This window comes from Lissotriton vulgaris, chromosome 3_1 (assembly GCF_964263255.1).
Source record: "Lissotriton vulgaris chromosome 3_1, aLisVul1.2, whole genome shotgun sequence".
In the NCBI taxonomy this organism is placed as follows: Eukaryota; Metazoa; Chordata; class Amphibia; order Caudata; family Salamandridae; genus Lissotriton; species Lissotriton vulgaris.
Genome location: NC_141689.1, coordinates 1139285173 through 1139308723, shown reverse-complemented (window position 1 = coordinate 1139308723; position 23551 = coordinate 1139285173). Strand labels below are relative to the sequence as shown.

The 23551-nt window shown below is 46.0% G+C and overlaps 1 protein-coding gene across 3 annotated transcripts in view; it reads right to left on the bottom strand.

The window, feature by feature from the left end:
- The window catches only part of HERC3 (HECT and RLD domain containing E3 ubiquitin protein ligase 3), a 667675-nt gene that overhangs the window by 449294 nt on the left and 194830 nt on the right, over window positions 1-23551 (bottom strand). For all 3 annotated transcript variants that reach the window (XM_086961614.1, XM_086961616.1, XM_086961615.1), the window contains exons 4-5: window positions 22553-22712; window positions 13301-13377 (exon numbers count right to left, since the gene is read on the bottom strand). In XM_086961614.1, the coding sequence (XP_086817740.1) occupies window positions 13301-13377; window positions 22553-22712 (237 nt within the window). The remainder of the gene's footprint in view (window positions 1-13300; window positions 13378-22552; window positions 22713-23551) is intronic.

The window sequence follows — 23551 nt, the reverse complement described above, 5'->3', positions numbered from 1 at the left end:
GTACACAATCTGCAAGGAGATCTTCACGATTGTGAAGGAGTTCACGTCCCCTAGCTCCTATTCACCCCCGCCAGTATCATCTGATGCGTGGGCGTGTGACCTTGCCACTTTTTTCACCGACAAGATCAAGGCAATTCAGGCCTCCTTCTCGGAGAGCTTGGAGGAGGGTTCCGGTGGCCTCGGGGCAGGACTTGGAACATCGTCCTTGTCAACGGCAGTACTGGCGGACTTTCCACCTGTCTCCAGTGATGCATCCCGGATTCTTCTGGCCAGCCTTAAATCTGGCTCGCCACTCGACCCCTGCCCCGCCAAATTTTTGGCTGGGATGGCGGCAGTGGTGAACCCTCTGGTCAACCCTATCCTCAATGCCTCCCTGAGGGAAGGGAGTGTCCCACGCACCTGGAAAAGGGCGATGGTGATCCCCCTCCTGAAAAAGCCTGGTCTTGATGCCGAGGTTCTGGCCAATTATAGGCCAATTTCACTGCTCCCGGCTTTGGCCAAGATCACTGAGAAACATGTACATGGCGTCTTGTCGAGCTTCTTAGAATCCAACAACTTGCTCCATCCATCCCAATCCGGTTTCCGTCCGAATTTTAGTACGGAAACAGCGTTGGTGGAGGTCTCAGAGATCATCAGGGAGACCTTGGATGTGGGTGGCAAGGCCATGTTAGTCATGTTGGACCTGTTGGCAGCCTTCGACACTGTCCCCCACGAGGCGCTTCTCGCCAGGCTTTATGACATCGGCCTAAGGGGGACGGTGTACAGATGGTTTACATCTTTTCTGGACGGCCGCCGCCAGACGGTCTGGGTTTCCCAGAGCTCCGCCGAGATGCCGCCATTGGGAGTCGGGGTTCCACAGGGTTCTGTGTTGAGCCCGACATTGTTTAACATCTTTATGTCCCCTCTGGCGGCAGCGGTGGAGGCTTACGGAGCCCAGATCGTGTCCTACGCCGACGACACGCAACTCCTCTTCACATGTGGCAAAGACCAGCCATTTGATGGGGCGAGAATTCGGGACTGCCTGGACATGGTCTTTGGGTGGTTCCAGCGGAACAGTCTGAAGGCCAACTCCAGTAAGTCGGAGGTTTTATTTTTCGGCTGTACCATCGATCCCGAGTGGCGGCAATGGTGGCCGGCTGCCATGTGTCCCCCGGCACAATCCTCCTTGGTTGCCAAGAACCTTGGTGTTAAGCTGGATAACAAGCTCTCATTGAGAGCGCACGTCCTTGGCCTGTCCGGCACTTGTTTCGGTATTCTGAAAATGCTCTGCAAGTTTCTTCCTCTACTATCTGCGGAGCACAGACGGATTACGGTGCAGGCGCTCATCGGATCCAGGCTAGACTATGCCAATGCCCTTTTCTTAGGCCTTCCTGATTACTTGGTCCAGCGTTTGCAGGTGGCACAGAACTCTGCAGCCCATGCGATTATTGGTCTGCATAGACGAGCACGGGCCTCTGGGCTACTGCAGACGCTTCATTGGCTGCCGATCCGGAAGCGGATTATGTTCAAATCCCTGACGCTGGTGCACAAAGCTCTGTTTGGCTCAGGCGCGGGATATCTGCAGAAGAGATTGGTTTTCTATCGCCCTGCTCGCTCACTGCGTTCTGAATCCCTTTTTACTGCTGTGGTCCCGCGTGTGAGGAAGACCCGCATTGGGGGGCGCTCTTTTAGCCTCAAGGCCCCCCAGTTGTGGAATTCGCTCCCACTGGCACTTCGCAGCATCCCCAATCTGCTTCAATTTAGAAAAAAATTGAAGACCTGGCTTTTTAATCTTTCTGTCTAGGCGGGTTTCCTCCTCTGTGGAATCTGTTTTTCTTGTTATGTTGTTCTACACCTCAGCCCGTGGAAAGCGCCGGGACACTTTTAGAGTAGCCGAGCGCTATACAAACGCATTTAAAAAAAAAAAAGAGCAAGTCTCAAGCACAATACCAAAATACTTCCCACACACTCCACATAAGACACTACTAACCATGCACAAAAGACAGATGGCCTCCTACTCTACCACACAAAGCCTTTTGAGCCTCACAAGGAGTAGAAAAGAGCTGTGGAAATGGCAATATTGTATAATATAATACAGGTGTAGATCTTCAACCCAATCACTCCAGCTATAAAACGAGCAGCATGGGCTCACAACACTTGAACACGACGTCGCTGCGGGTGTTTCATCAGGACGAGGGCTGTGGATGGGTGCCGGCCGTTTTATCAAGAACGGTGAGTTCATTTGCCTGCCAGTAACCAGAGGATCCTTTCTGGTATGCCAGACTCACTACTGGTCCACAGATTAGGTCAGGGGTTGGGCACATCTGCCTTATTAGAATGACTGCGTTTTTTTAGACTTTGGCAACTACTATCCAGAACATCATCTTACTTAAGATACTTTGGACACTCAGGGTTTTCCTCTCCCCTGTAATAAACAATTTTGATAATTATCAATAGCCTACTAAGCACTAAGGGTTTAGTATGTGGTTCTTGTAACCTAGACTCCACACCTGGGGCGGTGTAATTTGGGACCATGTTCATCCTGGTCATACCTATCCACAGAAATTAACACAGAACTCTGTTCTCTCATACTCTTGGAGTTAGACCCATCTTTTAAACAGAATTCTATTTACCTTTAATCAACAGGCCTACTGGGATACAGTGCCCACTCCCTCTTCCATTGGACTAACAGGACCTTCAGTCCAACACCAGTTCTATTTTTGACTCAGGTAACCACTATATGGCAGTTATTTATTCTTTTGCACTTGATCCTTGGCCACTGGCTCCGCAATGTCTGCACACAGTAATGTTACCATTCCCAGCACAGGTTATAAGCTGGCTCTTTGCACTTTTATATCTTCCAGCATACGGACTGAGCCATTTATGTGAGTAAGGTGGCAGGATTCTCCATACCACCCAAGAACTCCAAGGATACTTTTTCCTCCGTTACCCGCTAGCAAACTTATAGTAAGTAGTTGTTTCTCATACTGAACTGAACTGGTGATAGGGAGCCTAATTTCCCCTCCAGCCTGACGTTATTAGGGTCATTAAACTTTGCCAACCTGTTGTCTATTAACACAATAACATAGTCTGGTATGGTTACAAAGATATCCTTTTTCTTTTCATATCCCAGTCAAGACCTCTTCTTGTTAAATCAACCTCTGAAAGAACAACTATAGAACAGGATTAAAGTAGCCGGGAAGGTGACCCCTGGACCACGCTTCCTCACATTTTCTTCCCCACATGCGACGTCCAACTGACAAAGGTAAATGGGCATTGACCAATGGTATGACTTGCCAGGCAAAATTAGGATTATATACCTTGCTTAGTTTCTTATTATTAAAGACGTTTGGGTGCTAGCCAAATCAACAACACCAAACTGCCTTCATGGAAGTACCTCATCCTCAAAATGGGCTGCCTGTTCTGAGCTCCCCTTTAAACCTTTAAACCTTTAAACTTACACAAGTTTTCTTTTCCCAATTCACTTCCCACTTAGTGTCATGGTCAGACACATGGGCCTTATGCCATGTGTACACATCTGCTTCCTATTTCTGGAAACCGTAAGATGTATGCGGAATCTCCAACTATGTATATTTGAATTGTAACTTTGTATATTTGAAATGTAAACAATGTTTACACACATGTACATATTCTCAGGCCATCCTGCATTACCCTGCTGATAGATTGACAGTGGGCTAACGCCCCAACATCAATTGCATGCATAGGCTCCACGTCTATGATAGCAATGCTTTTAATATGTTTTGGTACTGTTAATGTTTTTTAATTGTAAGTCGATTCTTGTACATAAAGATTGATTGTATGTATATATGTTTTTTACCGACAGCCCTGAAGAAGTCCCAGTTTGGGACGAAACGCGTCGGCTGTATGTGTTTTATTGCCTTTTGAAAATAAAGATTCAAAGAAGAACTCCAACATCTCTGAGGAATATCTTCTTATTGTGCTTAAACGTCGTTTGCACTTACTGTTTTATGTTTTGTGGTGCACCTTTGCTGCTGTTTGTTCTGAATTAAAATTCCCTAGGGAATAGGCACGGTGATGATGGGTGCCATTCAGTGTGCACACAACCCCCTTGATTAAACTTAAGGGTTAAGATACCTCACGGGGGAAGTTAGTCAGGTGCTTACTCTAGGCAGGGTCCATCATTTATTCAGTCTTTTCGTATAATATAATACAGTTTTGGCTCGTGTTTCCCGGGTTATTTTCCTGGGTGAATAATAATAATTGCAATAATAGCTTTTTAGGTTTCATCGGAAACCATGCATGCGCTGTTGTTCATAAGACATTTTTTTCTTAACTTACAGGGGGCTTAGAGAACACCAAATGCTTACCATTGGTAGGCTTTATCATGGCTCTCATATCTTTGCTACTCAGTGGTCAGCGAAAGCCAACTTCGCTTCCTCTTAGTGTGTTTGTCCCTCCCATGGAGCATGACCAAAGTATTGTTTCCTTGTCCAGTTTCCTTCCACTGCTCGGGCGATCAGTCATTCTTTTTTTGTCTTAGTTGCAGCACTCCATGAGTGCATGTGTTTGCAGGTCCTCTATCCCTCTCCAACCCAACTCAGAGTTGTTGCTTGTCCCCTCCCGTCCCCTCCCGTCCTGCTGCTCTCCCCTCCAACCCAGCTATTGTAAGCCTGAGTTGTTGTTACCCCCCACCTGTGTTGCTACGTGGCACTGCTGTTGCTTGCTCCACTTGTTGCAGACTCCCTACCAACCAATGTTTTTTGCCCACGTTGTTAATTCCACCATGGCTGCTGGGAAGCATGGCTCAATCTAAAATCAAAACTTGAATCCGCAGACTCGTCATAGTGCTTTTTAGGTTTCGGCCTAGCGATACACTGCGCAGCAGTTTTTGCGCAGCCGAAATTTAATGATTTGGAGTATGGAGGCTTAAACCCGCCCCTCTTTCCCATTGGCTGGCTTCCTAAACGGAGGCCAGCCATTGGAGCAGAGGGGCGTCACTCCATTTCAGCCCCATCCTTTTCGGATTCGGGCGTGTTTTTTCGTTTCTTTGGCCGTCACTCAACTAAACACGCCCCCGATTCCAAAAATGTTGGTGCTGTGCTGCTGGATGTGGTCAGTCTGGTACTGGGAGAGTATGCCTCTGCTGAAACTATACGAGTGAGTGTAATTGTAAGATTACTATCTGCCCTTTTAGTTAGCAGATACGTCCAGGTGTGCCCCTCCTGTCAAGATTCACTAATTAAGCGTCAGACTCAAGAATTAAAATACAATCGTTTCTTAGGAGTGTGTGTTAATAAGTACACTTTAAAATACGTAAACAGGCCGTTTAAGTAATTATCCTTAAAACTAAATACAACTAAGCATGGTTTTACATCTCGAAGTAAATCATGATGACAGCAATGTAAAATGCCCCCTCTTCACATCTACATATGGCGATTTCTGTAGTAGATCCGATATGTTGAATTAAGGCCGTTTCAGCCTCAGGGTGCTCGCTGAGCGCCATTTGTTGAGTTGTGGTAGAGACAGTTGCGATAGAGTCAGGCAGGCAACGTGTAATTAACGGGTACAAGGCAGGGTGTGAGTTTGCTGCTCCCTGTTTATGCATACCGGGTGCGGTCCTCGCAAATTGAGGTTGAATTTGATGACGAATGTAACATAAGGGTCTCCTCACCGTGCTCCCCGGGATGACACACAGCTTTATTAACTTTTTCTTGTGAAATATTTCCCATCAGTCGTAGGTTGCGAGCGAGGTAATGAGGTAGTTGGTCAAGAGGGGAGGGGTGCGAAGTAGCTGGCAGGTCAGGGTGAGTCGCCTCAAACATTTCCTAATTTACGTGTCAAGCACTTTGACACAGCGCTCCGGGACCCAATTTGCCCTTCGAGGCTCAGCGCACTTCTATTGCATTTAACACCTACCTGTGAAGGTTCATAAAAAGCAAACTCCAAGCTGCCCCAGGGCACTGGGACCGTGGAGGAAGGAGCTAGCCAACATCCGCCAACACTGAGTTCCTGCCTGCTCTCCCTCCCCTGTAACTTCTGTTACTATATATATTTTTTTTTTACACAGAGTTTTTTATACAGCGCAAACTTGACCCAAATCTGGTATCAGAGCGCTTCACATAGCACCAGTTGCATTACATGAGGAGACTATTTCCCATTTCCACAGCCCCCCTTCCCACGGAGGAGCGATGCAGGGGGCTCGCGTGGCCCCTTTCCGTGCGTGCGCAGATGGCCCCTGGGTCTGCATCGAGGGAACCCCCCGAGAGGCGCTCCGAACAGGCAGCCCTTCCGGGCACCGTTTTTGAGTGTGTCCAACAATCTCGCTATTGTCAGGAATGTAACGGGGGCCTTGTTCAAGGGCAGAGCCGGGAGGTTCTCAGACCAACTCCTGGCCCCCGGCCTCCCCCGCTCCAGCATGCACAGAAGCCCGGAGCTCGGACAGTGAGGGGTCGGGTTACTTCAGAGACAACGGCAAATGCATGGGACCCCTTACCTGCCTCGCACTGCACAGAGGACGCCTGTGCCGGGCTTGCAGGTCCCTATAACCAAATACCCCTTACATCTTCGCTGATTTTTGAAGTTACAAATATTTGTATGGTGCACGTGCTGCCAAGAGCTTAGCCTTCAGCGACATTCTTTTTACATAGCGCTTTCTGTTAATCGCAGAGCTTGCAGCTACTTCAGAGCGTTATTGTGCATCAGGAAAAGTATGAAAGAATGGTGGGATGCGAAGTTTCAGCCAGAGAAGGGTAGGTCAGAAGCAGACAGTTTACATTGCAGTTCCCAGTACAAGAAGTTTTGGTCTAAAATCTTTGAGCAGATGAAGTTTGGGAAGCGCCTCAGACTCACAGACAGGGCATTCCTCGACCCTTGACCAAGGAATCTTTAAGGGTTCTTCCTCCTTGTTTCAGTCGCTTGAAGGTCTCTGGGGATCCTGTGCGTCATAGCGGGGAGTAGCTATGAATATTTCTCCTGGTGCTGTGGCACGAGTCCCCGGGATCGGAGGGGCCTCACTGCACCACAACTGTGGATGTTTGTCCTACCCAAGCATCATGCCGCATCACTGCGTCATAATGGACAACACGTTTCTGTAAGGACATCCCCCCTCCCCCGAATGCCCTGTGTAGGGTTCTGTGCTATAGAAATAATTCCATTTATTAACACCCTTAATTAAAAGGTGCTCCCAGTAGCCACTGTAATGCTGGCAAATTCATTGCTTTGCATGTGATCTGGGTTTGGTAAATACTACTCTGGGTTTGGTAGTTACAGTGTTTTCTTGGATGCTGTTGATTTCTGTGGGTGCTGCTGTGGTCTCTGGGTGCTGCTGTGGTCCTTGGGGTTGTTATATTGTGAGGTGCTGCTGTGGGTGATGATGTCACTGTGGTCAGTGAGTTGAGTTCTTTTATAGTCTGTTGCTTCTGTTGTGGTTCTCCGGAGCCGCTGTGACCTCTCAGAAACACGTATAGTTGAGAAAAACAAAGGGAGATTTGGGGACTGCCCATGCAGCGGTCTCTTCGATCCAAGAAGATTACCTGCACGGTCTTCTTCAGAGACCCCTCACTAGCAGTAGTATCATAGCAATGCATATGGTGAGGTGTAGCAAAGCCGCATTCTATATGTGCGGGAATATGTACAGCACGCAGGATAGCACTGACAGACGACAGAACTTGCTGGCAGACATATTATATCCTGGATCAGCGGTAGACACTGAATGTAGTGCCAGACAGGTCTGTCCAATCATATTCATGTGTATGGGCGAACTTTTGTGTCAAACTGAAAACGTGATGTACCGACCTTTCTGCTGCGTCCTTTAGTTTTACAGAAGGCGATAAGTTTGGCGTCCTTGCCATGTAAATAAAGCCTACATGAATGAAACTATTACAGTATTTGTAGTTTGTAGTTCTGTTTTTTTTATGCTTTTATGCTGATTGTGCCGTTTTTCTTGCCTTCTGCCCCCCTGATTGTGCCGCTTTACTTGCCTTCTGCCCCCCTGATTGTGCCGCTTTACTTGCCTTCTGCCCCCCTGATTGTGCCGTTTTTCTTACCCCTGCCCCCCTGATTGTGCCGTTTTCCATGCCTTGGACCCCCTGATTGTGCCGTTTTTCTTGCCTTGTGTGTGAGGCTCTGTGTGTTTGTGATGGGATCTGTGTGTGTGTGTTGGGCTCGGTGTGTGTGTGTGTTGGGCGCGGTGTGTGTGTGTGTTGGGCGCGGTGTGTGTGTGTGTTGGGCGCGGTGTGTGTGTGTGTTGGGCGCGGTGTTTGTGTTGGGCGCGGTGTTTGTGTTGGGCTCGGTGTTTGTGTTGGGCTCGGTGTTTGTGTTGGGCTCGGTGTTTGTGTTGGGCTCGGTGTTTGTGTTGGGCTCGGTGTTTGTGTTGGGCTCGGTGTTTGTGTTGGGCTCGGTGTTTGTGTTGGGCTCGGTGTTTGTGTTGGGCTCGGTGTTTGTGTTGGGCGCGGTGTTTGTGTTGGGCGCGGTGTTTGTGTTGGGCGCGGTGTTTGTGTTGGGCGCGGTGTTTGTGTTGGGCGCGGTGTTTGTGTTGGGCGCGGTGTTTGTGTTGGGCGCGGTGTTTGTGTTGGGCGCGGTGTTTGTGTTGGGCGCGGTGTTTGTGTTGGGCGCGGTGTTTGTGTTGGGCGCGGTGTTTGTGTTGGGCGCGGTGTTTGTGTTGGGCGCGGTGTTTGTGTTGGGCGCGGTGTTTGTGTTGGGCGCGGTGTTTGTGTTGGGCGCGGTGTTTGTGTTGGGCGCGGTGTTTGTGTTGGGCGCGGTGTTGGGCGCGGTGTTTGTGTTGGGCGCGGTGTTTGTGTTGGGCGCGGTGTTTGTGTTGGGCGCGGTGTTTGTGTTGGGCGCGGTGTTTGTGTTGGGCGCGGTGTTTGTGTTGGGCGCGGTGTTTGTGTTGGGCGCGGTGTTTGTGTTGGGCGCGGTGTTTGTGTTGGGCGCGGTGTTTGTGTTGGGCTCGGTGTTTGTGTTGGGCTCGGTGTTTGTGTTGGGCGCGGTGTTTGTGTTGGGCTCGGTGTTTGTGTTGGGCTCGGTGTTTGTGTTGGGCTCGGTGTTTGTGTTGGGCTCGGTGTTTGTGTTGGGCTCGGTGTTTGTGTTGGGCTCGGTGTTTGTGTTGGGCTCGGTGTTTGTGTTGGGCTCGGTGTTTGTGTTGGGCTCGGTGTTTGTGTTGGGCTCGGTGTTTGTGTTGGGCTCGGTGTTTGTGTTGGGCTCGGTGTTTGTGTTGGGCTCGGTGTTTGTGTTGGGCTCGGTGTTTGTGTTGGGCTCGGTGTTTGTGTTGGGCTCGGTGTGTGTGTTGGGCTCGGTGTGTGTGTTGGGCTCGGTGTGTGTGTTGGGCTCGGTGTGTGTGTTGGGCTCGGTGTGTGTGTTGGGCTCGGTGTGTGTGTTGGGCTCGGTGTGTGTGTTGGGCTCGGTGTGTGTGTGTTGGGCTCGGTGTGTGTGTGTTGGGCTCGGTGTGTGTGTGTTGGGCTCGGTGTGTGTGTGTGTTGGGCTCGGTGTGTGTGTGTGTTGGGCTCGGTGTGTGTGTGTGTTGGGCTCGGTGTGTGTGTGTGTTGGGCTCGGTGTGTGTGTGTGTTGGGCTCGGTGTGTGTGTGTGTTGGGCTCGGTGTGTGTGTGTGTTGGGCTCGGTGTGTGTGTGTGTTGGGCTCGGTGTGTGTGTGTGTGTTGGGCTCGGTGTGTGTGTTGGGCTCGGTGTGTGTGTTGGGCTCGGTGTGTGTGTTGGGCTCGGTGTGTGTGTTGGGCTCGGTGTGTGTGTTGGGCTCGGTGTGTGTGTTGGGCTCGGTGTGTGTGTTGGGCTCGGTGTGTGTGTTGGGCTCGGTGTGTGTGTTGGGCTCGGTGTGTGTGTTGGGCTCGGTGTGTGTGTTGGGCTCGGTGTGTGTGTTGGGCTCGGTGTGTGTGTTGGGCTCGGTGTGTGTGTTGGGCTCGGTGTGTGTGTTGGGCTCGGTGTGTGTGTTGGGCTCGGTGTGTGTGTTGGGCTCGGTGTGTGTGTTGGGCTCGGTGTGTGTGTGGGGTTTCGGTGTGTGTGTTGGGCTCGGTGTGTGTGTTGGGCTCGGTGTGTGTGTTGGGCTCGGTGTGTGTGTTGGGCTCGGTGTGTGTGTTGGGCTCGGTGTGTGTGTTGGGCTCGGTGTGTGTGTTGGGCTCGGTGTGTGTGTTGGGCTCGGTGTGTGTGTTGGGCTCGGTGTGTGTGTTGGGCTCGGTGTGTGTGTTGGGCTCGGTGTGTGTGTTGGGCTCGGTGTGTGTGTTGGGCTCGGTGTGTGTGTTGGGCTCGGTGTGTGTGTTGGGCTCGGTGTGTGTGTTGGGCTCGGTGTGTGTGTTGGGCTCTGTGTTTGTGTTGGGCTCTGTGTTTGTGTTGGGCTCTGTGTTTGTGTTGGGCTCTGTGTTTGTGTTGGGCTCTGTGTTTGTGTTGGGCTCTGTGTTTGTGTTGGGCTCTGTGTGTGTGTTGGGCTCTGTGTGTGTGTTGGGCTCTGTGTGTGTGTTGGGCTCTGTGTGTGTGTTGGGCTCTGTCTGTGTGTGTGTGTGTGTAGCTTTTTTGGGAGGTGGCTCTATGTGTGGGTGGCTCTGTGTGTGTGTGTGTGTGTGTGTGGGTGGCTCTGTGTGTGTGGGGGTGGCTCTGTGTGTGTGGGGGTGGCTCTATGTGAATTACTCTGTGTGGGTGGCTCTGTATGTGTGTGTGGGTGGCTTTGTGTGTGTGTTGCTCTATGTGGTTGCAAATGCAATAGGTCTCGCATTTGCGAGCCATTAAGCTACTGGCATTGTAAATGACAATGCCATTTATTTATGTTTTAAAAACAAAAACATAAATAAAAATAATGTCATGAGCAATGCCAATAGCTCTAACTTTAACAATGCCCAAACCATTGCATTGTAAATGCTTGTTTAGGTCCCGACTGAGCTCTGGCAAGACATTTAGTGAGTGGTCTTCAAAAAGCCGGCTACAGCTTTTTGTGTGGCCTAGAGCGTGCGGTTACAAGCACAGTTATGAGCACAGACGCCATCTGGCTTTCCTGTCTCGTCATGGCTCATTAAGTGCATTGCTCGCGGGCACCCTTACAGCCCACGATCGCGATCACTTTCACGGCTGCGCAGCCAATGCTTGTTTTCTATTTTTGCTTTTCGCTGCGCCTCTCTGTTTACTTGCTATTGGGTGTATTCTAACCATGTATGCTAATCTTTGTTTGTGTGTGTATTTTAAGTCGTTCTGTCACTGTGTCTATTCTCTCCTGTTTGTGTGCGCCTCTTTTCTCTCTGCTCTTCCTCTTTGTCTGTCCCTTCGTGCCCCAGGCTGTCTCTCCTGAAACTGCGTCTTTGTTTTTTTCCTTCACGTTCTTCTTCTGCTTTTCCCTTTCCCTTTGGTCATTTGTCTTTGTCACCTCTGTTTCGCTGTATTTTTTACTCCGTTTATTTGTCTTTTGGCTGTGTGTTTTTCGCGCAGCTTCTTTCTACGCGCCCGCTGTAACGTTCTTCTACCTTCGTCTTATTTGTTTGCTCATTCGCCGACTTCCTATTAAATCTTGTTCTATGTGTTGTCTGTCGCGTCTTTCCTTTCCTCTTCGGTCTGTCTTGTTGCGTCCGCCTTCTCTATACGTGTCTTGTCTCCCTGTGTCTGTTACTGTGTGTTTGTCTTGTCTCCCTGTGCCTGTTACTGTTTGTTTGCCTTGCTCTTCGTAACTCCCACTGTGTGTCTTGTCTCCCTGTGTCTGTTAATGTTTGCTGTCTTGCTCTCTGTGTCACCTTCTGTGTGTTTTTCTTGATTTCTGTGTCTGTTACTGTTTGTCTTTCTCCCTGTGCCGGTTACTGTGTGACTTTGTCTTGCTCTCTCTGTCCGCCAACTTTCCTTTTTCCTGCCTCTTCTCTTCTGTTGTTCTTGGTTTGACTGCCCCCTCTATCTGTGCCTTGTCTCCCCATGCCGGTCACTGTGTGGGCTTGTTTGCTCACTTTGTCTCCAGTCTTTCCTTTCGCCTCTTCTATGAATCTTGTTTTGTCCTGCCCCTTCTATGTGTCTTGTCTCCCTGTACATATACTTTGTGTGTTTGTCTTATCTCCCTCCGCCTCTTACTGTGCGTGACATACTGAATGATAATTGTTTGTTTAATTTCAACTGATTGATTCTGAATTGAATTCTTTGCCTAGGAGCTTTAGGCCTGAAACCTCTCACGCAGGGAACCATTGTTCTGCTTTTGCATTCACTAGCGCAGGTTCCCAGGGTTGCCCCATAATAGTTTGTGATGCTTTCCGATTAACATAATCTGCAAAAACCAAGGAGTTATTTACTTGGGGATGACACAAACTTGCTCTGCGTAACATAAACATGATTTTTCCAATATTCTCTTACACACAAAATCTTGTTCACGTTGGGATGCTACATGCAAGGATCTGGCTGTCCCCCTGTTTTAATTTACCACTGATCATGTAGTGTGTCTGTGGGTTTTTCCTGCGATCAGAGCTTTTAGTAACAAGAACTGGCAGAGCCAATAGGTCTCGCCTTTGGGACCTTATAAGTGTTTAGACCTTTAACAGTTGATGTTGTTGCACTAAGGATATTGTGCTGGATAACTAAACACTTATAAGGTCCCAAAAGAGAGACCTATTGGCTATGCCAATGCTTGTTTAGTGATGATGTGAGGGCGGCGCGGGAGGCCTCTCGGAGCCGCCGCACTGCTATGCCACATGCCTAAAAACATTGACAAAGGCAACAGTTCACACAGCTTTGCCAATGTTTGTTTGCAGTGTTTCACACAACACTTGAGCCATTTCTAAGCACTGTGAACAGCTGGCATTATCAATATCCAGTTTAACACTGTTCTCGGAAGGATGGAAGTTTGAGTTGGCCTTGCATAGATGCAAGTATGAACAACCAGAGACGTAAGGTGCAAATCACTCATTAAGATGTCCAACAATCATAGACAATCAGTGTTATGCTATAGAACAAGCCTTAAGCATAATGGCATTTTGAGGACTAGTATTACCTCAAAATCTCAGAGCCATGCTTTGCACTTTAAACCCTCCCACCCCCATGACAAAGGGATGTGTATTGTGATGACTGCCACCAGAGACTCTTGCATGTTATTAGTACACATTACAGTATACGGCATTGTCATACTTATTACTTGCCACATTACTGAAGGTGTTTGCCATCAACAGCTGCAGAAAAGAGGTCAATGTAAGTCAAGCCCAAGGTGGCAATCACATGATGCTGATGAGCAAAGTATTGAAAACTAGCAGTGTGTATAGCAGACTGCAGGTCAACACCTTCGTAATTCCACCTGTCACTGTCACAAGCAATCCTGAAACGAGAGCGTACAAGGAGGCTGGCATAATATGTATGAGTTAAATATAGATAAAACTGTCATACCATCTGCAAGCGCCAAGCAATGCCAGCTGCCACAGGACACCTGGAGGATCTTCTGTTGGTTCAGCTTCCTTACAAACCTACAGCAGAAATGAAAAAAAAATACATCACTCAATCTCTGGTGTCATTTTATCGAACAAATGTACTGAACACGCTGAAGCTGGACATGTGTAATAACTAGGTGATCGGCTTCTAGTCAACCAACATTATTTTTGAAAATTGGGGTAATCTTAGCTGCTGATGCGGACTCTACACCTACAAGGTAGTGGAGCAACTGCATGAAAAACTAACCTTTAATACAAGGATAGTCGTTGAAACTGTACAAAAGCAGCAAGACTTGCTGAACAGAGCAGAAAACAGCAGACTTCAATCACACCGATACCCTTATTCAATTGGTTCTCCGGTGAGAAGCGGCCCTTAATGGCATTTGATTAAATACAATCCATAATCATTTTTTTTAAACAATAGGATAATAAAAATGTGATATGCTGTCTGACTAATGGGCATCGCCATCTCTGGAGGAGGAAATACTTTCTTCAGGCTGAAATCAAAAATTGTCCCAATGAACGAATTCTAATGATACAAGGAAAAGTTAAGGTAGTTAACTTGAACCCTAAACTGTCCAGGGTCCTACGAATCAGAGTTAAGCTGACCTCCGCTTCATCCCTTGATGCTGCATGAATGAAACAATCGTCCAAGTATGGTCTAGAGTCCCTTCCTGAAGTGGTTCAGTGATGGTGAAGTGGAAAGGTGGATGGGGAGGGTGTTCCAGGCTTTTGCGGTGAGGTGGGAGAAGGAGCAACCAGCGAAGCGGCTGCGGCGGATACGTGGTGTCTGAGCGAGGTATGCAGAACAGAGGTTTCTGGTCAGGCAGTGGTTTATGTAGTCTGGTCCTTGGTTGTGGAGGACTTTGTATGCGTGGGGAGGAGCTTGAACTGGCATCTCTTCTGGATGGGGAGCCAGTGGAGGTCTTACATATGCTGGCTGATGTGTGTCCTCTTGAGAGGTTGAGAATCAGTCTGGCTGCTGCGTTCTGGATTGTCTGAGTCTTTGCATGAGTTTGGTGGTCATGCCGGCATAGAGTGCCTTGCAGTAGTCGAGCCGGCTGGTGATGAGGGTCTGTGTCACAGTTTTCCTTTTGCTGATGGGGAGCCATCTGAAGATTTTGTGGAGCATGCAGATCATGTGGAAGCAGGCTGAGGCAACAGTGCTCACCTGACATTTCATGAAGAGTTCGCTTTCCAGTAGGATGCATGGATTGTGAGCGTGGTCTTTCAGTATGGGGAGGTAGATCCGAGCTACACTGGCCAAAGTGAGTTGTGTCTGTCAAAAAACAGAACTTCCGTTTTTTCTGTGTCGAGTTTAAGGCAGTTATCTTTCCTCCATGTTGTGACGTTCTTAATGCAGTTGTGGAAGCTGGTCTTTGTCTAGGTGGGGTTCTCGGAGTATCATCTCCGTAGGAGAAGATGTTGATGTTCTAAGATCTGGCGATATCTGCAAGTGGTGTCATGTAGATGTTGAAAAGGGTAGGGCTCAGGGATGAGCCTTAGGGTACTTGGCAGATTGTGTGCTTGGGGTGCGAGGTGAAGGGCGGGAAGTGGACTCTCTGTGTGTGTCCCGTTAGGAAAGATTAAACTGGAAAAACCTTACAAGTGTAAGGTGGGGCTCTTGAGCACTCCTGTCCGCAAAGAGCTTTTGCGCTATTTAAATAAAGTAATCCATGAAACAAGAAGACAAAGTTTTATTCACTTTGTAATACGTCTAGAGAAAGGTGGGTACAGTCTCTTTTACATAATCATGGTGAAATCCCAAGCGTTTCTGAATAATCCAAAATATAGGTTTCACATAACTTGTATCAATCTTCACAACATAGGGTTTTTAGACCTGATGCATTTCGAGCCTTAGGCTCTTCTTCAGGGGGTCCATTAATCTACAGGAGAATTAGAACGAAAAAACGTTGGTATGAAACACGGTACAGGGCCCGAAGTAAAACTAACATGCAAGTGAGGTTAGAGGTGGGTGAATATTTTGGAGATAACCGTAATGGGTGATAGACAAATAAGTTACCATAGGTTAGAGCAATGCTAGTGGAGTATAAACGGAACGAGAGAGGAGTGAGGAAAATGAAAAAATGAAAAAAAGAGACCTGTGCAAAAGGAAACTGGAGAGCGTGCTAAATTAGAAACGTCGTGGTTAAAAACTAGTAAACTTCCGAATGTGCATTAGTTCAAACGTGCGGTGCTCTGATGGTTTGAGCCGTAAATCCCAAAGTGGATTAGTGGTATACCATAGATAGAAAACGAATAGTAGAACCGCTAACCGTTGTGAATTAGGAAACAAAAACCGATGTTCTTCAATCGCGGGGGTGAACGCAGGAACACAGAACTCTGTGCAACTACGCGGAAGAAAGCGGAATGTGCTTTCGCGCATGCGTGTTAGAGGTGAGCATAGTGAAATAGAAACAGGACATGTTCATGAATGCCGGGGGTAGAAAACGTATAGGTGAAGTAGGTGTGAGGGAAAACAGGGAAGCAATGAAAATACTGTGAGTAAAGAGAACTAAAGGGAATTGAATAAAAACATAAAAACGCATAAATGCAATAACTTTAACAGAGGGAGTATGGGATCCTGGCTTAGAGAGTGAGTAATAGTACCGATGAAATAGAAGAAATATGAGAGTAAAGTGAGAGTAAAATGAGACCAATAATGTTGTGAAGGGTGTGAGTGTGTAAAAACGGAACAAAGGTGAAGGTGTATAAGTGACAGATGTATGTACAAGGCGTGTATTGTGTGTAGTTCGGTAAATGTAGAGCTGAGAATATACCAAGAAAAAAGTGTAATAGGGTGTGTGTATTAGGGCATCTGGTGCCCTAAGTTAGAGATGGTATGGGAGGATGGGAGAACAATGAGGAAAATTGTGGATATAGTGAAAAAACAATGTGGAAGATCAAGTAGAAATGAAAAAAAGCGCGATATAAGGAAATAAGATTGAAGATGCAAATTGAAAGACCAGAGAGTCAGAAAAAAAGAAGAAAAAAAGAAAAAAGGAAAGAAGGAGAAGAAAGAAGGAAGGAAAAGAATGTTGAAAAAGAATGGTGCCAAGAGAGAACAGCTGTATATATAAAGCTCTATAGAAAACTACTATATTCCAATCTCTCATTGAGTCCTTTTGGGTGGGTAGAACAGTTTGTGAATCCAATATAGTTCTCGTTGTAGTAAGAATTTTCTTGGGATCAATGCCTGGAGGTTTTCGTACCACCTCCAGAATGTGGAAGCGCATTTGGCTTGCTTGGTGGTTCATTTGAGAAAAATGGGCGGCCACGCAGGATATGAGATTTTTGTTTCTTATGTTGCTACGGTGTTCTGTGAGTTGATCTTTATTTTGCGTTCAGTTTTCCCCACATATGGTAATCTACAGGGGCACTTGAGAAGGTATACCACATTGGTGGTGTCACAAGTGGTGTTCACCTGCAGGCGAATGGGGGTACCTTGGGTTGGATGCATCACATTAGTTCCTGGGATAATATTGTGGCAATTGGTGCAGTTGTGGCACGGGATTGTGCCCTTATATATGGTAGATTCGATGGAACGCGGTTTCAACATGGATTGTAGGTTTCTTGAACGCCGATAGGCGAAGATGGAAAAATGTTCAAAAATTTGGTTGAAGTCCGGTTCTAACTGGAGAACTTGCCAATGCTTGATGATGTATTGTTTTATCAGTTGACTCTTGGTAGAAAATTTGGAACCAAATACTGTGCGTGTTTCTGTTGACTTTGGGGTCACCTTAGGTATAAGTAAGGTGTTTCGTTCCATTTTAGTGACTCTGTCGCAAGCTGCTTCTATAATTTTGTGAGGAAGCCTTTGTTCAGAAATGTATTCATAATGATGGTACTGTTGTGTTTATAGGTGTGTTCAGTAGAGGCTATTCTTTTAGCCCGAAGCAGTTGTGAGTAGGGTAGATGTTTTTTGAGGCTGGGCTGATGAAAACTCGAATAGTTCAAGAAATTGTTGCGATCGGTTTGTTTGATGTGTATTGACGTATTTAGATTGGTGTTGACTGTTTATATCCACATCTAAAAAAGATATCCTGGAAGCACTAATGTTGTGGGTGAATTGTATTCTGTCATTGATGGAATTCAGTTGTCTGATGGCAAAAACAAGTTGTTCTTCGGTGCCGGTCCATATTAAAAAAATATCATCAATGTAACGATAGTATGTTTTGAGTGATCTTTCCAGTGTGAAACATTAAGTATATGTTCAGTTTCGTATTCGTGCATAAACAAATTAGCGTATGATGGAGCCGCACAATTGCCCATGGCTACGCCTGACATTTGGATGTAAAATTTGTCCTGATGTTTGAAGTAACTGTGTAAGAGCGTGAACTGAGTCAGTTCCATGAGAAATAACTAAGTCAGGAGGTTTTTCAGTGTTCAGTAAAGCAGCTTCAATCGCTTGAAGTACTATATTCTCAGCTCTACATTTACCGAACTACACACAATACACACCTTGTACATACATCTGTACACTTATAGACCTTCACCTTCGTTCCGTTTTTACACACTCACACCCTTCACAACTTTATTGGTCTCATTTTAATCTCACTTTACTCTCATATTTCTTCTATTTCATCGGTACAATTACTCACTCTCTAAGCCATGATCCCATACTCCCTCTGTTCAAGTTATTTAAGTTAAGTTATTTAAGTTATTTAAGTTAAGTTTTATGTTTTTATTCAATTCCCTTTAGTTCTCTTTACTCACAATATTGTCATTGCTTCCCCGTTTTTCTTCACACCTACTTCACCTATACGTTTTCTACGCCCGGCATTCAGAACATGTCCTGTTTCTATTTCACTAAGCTCACTTCTAACACGCATGCGCGAAAGCACATTCCGCTTTCTTCCGCGTAGTTGCATGCAGATCTGTGTTCCTGCGTTTACACCCGCGATTGAAGAACATCGGGTTTTGTTTCCTAATTCACAACGGTAAGCAGTTCTACTATTCATTTTCTATCTATGGTATACCACTAATCCACTTCGGGATTTACGGCTCAAACCATCAGAGCACCGCACGTTTGAACTAATGCACATTCGGAAGTTCACTAGTTTTTAACCACGACGTTTCTAATTTAGCACGGTCTCCAGATTCCTTGTGCACAGGTCTCTTTTTTTCATTTTCCTCACTCCTCTCTCGTTCCGTTTATACTCCACTAGAATCGCTCTAACCTATGGTCACTTATTTATCTATCACCCATTACGGTTATCTCCAAAATATTCACCCACCTCTAACCTCACTTGCATGTTAGTTTTACTTCGGGCCCTGTACCGCGTTTCATACCAACGTTTTTTCGTTCTAATTCTCCAGTAGATTAATGGACCCCCTGAAGAAGAGCCTAGGGCTCGAAATGCATCGGGGCTAAAAATACTATGTTGTGAAGATTGATACACGTTATGTGAAACCTATATTTTGGATTATTCAGAAACCCTTGGGATTACACCATGATTATGTAAAAGAGACTGTACCCACGTTTCTCTGGACGTATTACAAAGTGAATAAAACTTTGTCTTCCTGTTTCATGAATTACTTTGTTTAAATAGCGCAAAAGCTCTTTGTCGACAGGAGTGCTCAAGAGCCCCACCTTACACTTGTAAGGTTTTTCCAGTTTAATTTCAACAGCGCCACCTGGACAGGAGGCGATCGCCTTGAGCACCCTCACCCTTTGATGAACATTTTATTTATTCCTGATTACTTGACACTACCTCTTTGGAGTGCAGCGGACCTCTTATCCATCACCATTAGGAAAGATGCCATCCATCTGAGCGCATTGTCTGTGATTCCAATCTGGCATAATCGATCGAAGAGTGTGTGATGGGAGATGGGGTCAAAAGCTGTTGACAGATCAAGGAAGAAGAGGGAGGCTGATTATCCTCTGTCAAGTAGGGCTCGGATGTCATTTGTTGCTGCAGTCAGTGCTGACTTAGTGCTGTGGTTGTATTTGACACAACTTGAGAGAAAACAGACACCAATTCATAAAAAAGGAGTTTATTTTTATCTTAATTTAGGCACCAAATGGAACGGAATACCATACATATAACCAGAGTTATAGATTTATTTATTTTTGTTCAAAAGATTTTTATTGGTAGTTTAAGACATAAAAAGGGAAACATAATAAAATGACAGATGGCAAACAGAGAAGTGCGGTACATACAGTGGTGAGCAAAAGGTTCCAAGGCATACAATTGAGATGTAAAATTGAAGAAGAGCCAAAATGAACGATAATAGGTACCCATAAGCAAACATAACAATAAATACTACAGCCAAAACAATAAAATGAATGAAGCAAAACTTACATGGTACAGCACATAGATTAGCAGAGTCACCCATGATTTGTCCACAATTTGTCGTCACGAAATGACGTGAACAGCAATATATACATTACTGCAGGACAGTGAGCCCGTCACGGGGGTAATGAGGCATGTGAGGTCAAGACGACAGCTAGTTGTACGAGATAACGAGGGATTGGTTCAGGGCGGCTTGTGTGCACTAAAGTAATTGTCAAGGGTGGTCCATAAACGTCTGCGCGGGGGCGCCAAGGAGATTGCAAAAGGGCTGTATTATCCGCACCGCGGAGACTAAGTACCCAATTTAACCAGCCAGCATAGTTTGCTTTCCGTGTGTCTTTCCAATTATTAAGTATCACTTTTATAGCAGCAGTGAGTAGGAGATCAAGCAGGGCCCTATCATTGTCATTGAGGGACTCGCTCTTGAGAAACCCAAAGACTAGGTAAGGTAATTCCCTAGGTGGGGAGGAAGCAAAGACTATCTGTAAAATCAAAGATTTGGTGAGGAAAATAAATGCCTTTTTCCACCCAGGGGCAATTGTACAGTGGCTTGCCTTTATAGAGCATTGTGGGGTTATTCCATATTAATTCCCATCTTGAGCGCCTGATGGAGGCCTCAAGCATTTTATCCACTTTGAAAAAGGCTATTCTTTTATTTCTAAAAATAGGTCTTGAGCAGATGATTGAGATCAGTCTAGTGAACAGGGCAGACGTTGGTGTTACATTCCCAAGGAGGGCCTTCTCCATCTCAAGCCACACAGGGGAATAGCCCTCTGGTGGAGATAGCCAGTAAAAGCCCTGTTTGGCAAGAAATGCAGTTTGGTATCTTTTGAAGTCCGCTAGGTTGACTCCACCTGCCGATTTGTCTAGGCGAAGTTTCTTCAAGCTAATTCTTGATTTTTTTCCTCTCCATATAAAATTTGTGATTGTGACATCTAATTTGTGATGAAATTCCGGGGATAACCTAAGAGGCAGCATTGTGATCAAATAATTGACTAAAGGTGAAATCATCATTTTGATCCTTCCCCACCAGGTAATGAAGCGGGGGGACCACCCGTCTAATTGCGTTTTAATTTTATCCAAGGTTATTTTGTCGTTACGTTGAAGGGTTTCAGCAAGAGAGCTCCCAAACTCAACCCCAAGGTATTTAATGAAGCCTGGTTGCCAGTATAGGCCCGAATTACCCAACATGTCCTTTGTACTGAGAATGTTTAGCACTTTAACCTCAGATTTATCCCGGTTTCGTTTGTAACCGGAAAGTAAGGGATCTCGCAGAAAAAGAATGTTTCGTATTAGTCGCTAGCTCTCAAACAAGGACAAACAGGCAGCCAGGGGCCAAACTGTTAACACTCAGAGTATGTGCATAAATATCCAGAATTGAGACTATAACATATTAGCTACCACTTTCTCGGAAACGCCAACAGTTGATGTGCTAATAGAAAATCCGTGCCAATATATGGTGGAAATTATGGAAATGGGTGGCATTCCCCTCAGTATGCATGCAACCCCAAGAGAGTGCAACATTAGTAATCCCTGAACCGGGAGAGGCATGCCAACACATTCCCTAGTGCCTCATCAACCTGTTGCTGGAACAGAAATGGATATGGAGCTGGGTTCCAAGTACAATGGTCCATCACACACATGCAGATCTTCTAGAAAGAGGTCTTCTTCCCGAAGCATGACAAAAATAGCATATCTAAACCTTCAGATACAATAGTAGTATTGATAAGAGAACCCACTAAATCAAGGTTATTCTGAAATTATTTCCAGTGGCTTATTTGACCCGATCTGCTTCTTCACCAATCATAATGTGTCTCTTCCCTCCCTTTATTCATGTCCTTCCTCCCTAACCTCAACTCAGACTCGGTCCATTCATTTAAACTCCCAGTAAGTAACGTGAAGTACCACAACAAACTCCTGTCACAGAGTTTCAATATCCAACCCCTCCCACTGCCAAGACCATAGGCTACTAAGGCCCTCTTTGTTGCGCCGATGAAAACAAATCTACCTACATACTGCGAAACAACAAAATCAATTGGACCTGAAAATCAATTTGAACACCACTAAATACTGGGTGGCAAAGTGAGTCCTGAAACACAGAGGGAATAAAAAATGGGATTTCTGTTTCTTAACTCCAAAGTCCCTACCAATCATTTCTCAACCCAGCCACTCACCTTAGGTCAGCCAATTAGCATTAGCATTAAAGTAGAAAGTCTAGAAGTTATTCTCTAAACGAAAATGACCCTCGATTATCTGATCTATGTAATGGTAATACATTTCACCGCTACATGTGCCTATTCAGTAGGATCATTTCTTTCCCCCCCACAAATCTCTGGGTGGTGTGGTCAGTATCTGCAACCATATACCGTCATTTTTACTATGGTAACTCACTCTACCAGAAGCTTTTAAAAACAGCAAATCTCCAGAGATACAGTACGTGGGAGCTGTGGAAATATTACCTTGGGATCCATTTTGAACATGAAATTATTACAATGGATTGCCATCAGGGCCAGAGTCACTATTAGGACCCCTTGCCTCACGCACAAACGCACCCACTGAAGGTCCCCTAAATAACTAAAGAATGAACAACACTTGTGTTTTTACACCAATAAGTGCAGATATGGAACACACTTCTCAGTAAATATCTGGAACAAAACCAACCACCTACTGTTGAGAAAAAATCTGAAAACTGATACTTTTTCAGTCTGTCCATCTTGCCAACTCACTTCTACCAGGGTGCATCATGTGGCAATTCTGTTGCAAAAACTGCACCGGAAAGTGTATTCAGTCACGCAAGCACGCCACTGTCCAAATTTGAGTTTTACAGGCTGCACAAAGACGCTGAAGCAATTTACTATCACAGAGACATTGGGATAATCACTTCTGAAACCCAAAGGTTGAATATATTGCTTTACCTTGGTAAAGAGACCGATACTTCCATGGTTGCCTGTCCAAGCTGCCCTTCACTACTTGCACCCCAAGAGAAGATCTGACCGTTGCTGCTGACTGCTAAGCTATGCAACTCTCCGCATGCAACATGGACAATGTCTTCTCCCGCCAAGGCTTCCACTTGCTCTGTAAGATAAGCAGCAGAAAAACAGGTTAAGGAGCTTTAGGACAATTGTTAAAAGTCTGTGTATGGCATGGAACACACATTTATGTTACAGAACACACATTTTATTTAATGTGGTTAAAATATTTGAACCAATGTAGGACATAATTTGACTACATAGTATACCTTTAGAGCAAGGTTTCCCTCATTATTTCGTAAAGTACAATCGTTTGTTAGGGTGTGCTGAGGGCTGCCCTGCAAAATGGTAATAGTCAGTCCAGGTGCAAAGTGAGTGGCAAGGTCATTGGCTGGCAGGCCCTGGCGTAGGGAAAGCCTCAGAGGAGGAAGTGACACATAAGTGAGCTGGCTGCTTGCCTGGGCCAGTCTGCTTTTGCTCTCTAGCCTTATATGGGCAAGTGTGACGGGAAATGGAAGTGCGAGGTTTAAAGAGGTATGCATGTCCAGTGGCCACTGAACTACGGTGGTGTTGCAGTGGCGAGTGACAGGCCTGGCGCTTACTACCCCTGACAAAGCGTTAAGTGCCCTATAGTGAGTAGCACGCAACTCCGGAACCCAAGGTTAGTGGTTAAAACAGTGATGTTGTTGGTTATTGGGATTAGTAATGTGTTACTTAAGAAAGAAAACAACAACATTTCAAGCATTTACTGCAGTTTCATTGTGGTAGATTAAAATTAATACCAGTCTGGTTATTAATGGGGACTATGTGGTTCCAGGCAAATGGTTGGTGATATAAATAGATAGACAAATTGAAGTTAGTTTTTGTTAGGTGGCTGAGACAGGGTTTTAAAGAGGGAACAGTTGTGGTCTGTGAAATAAGGTACGAGCCGTTTGCAGAATTACA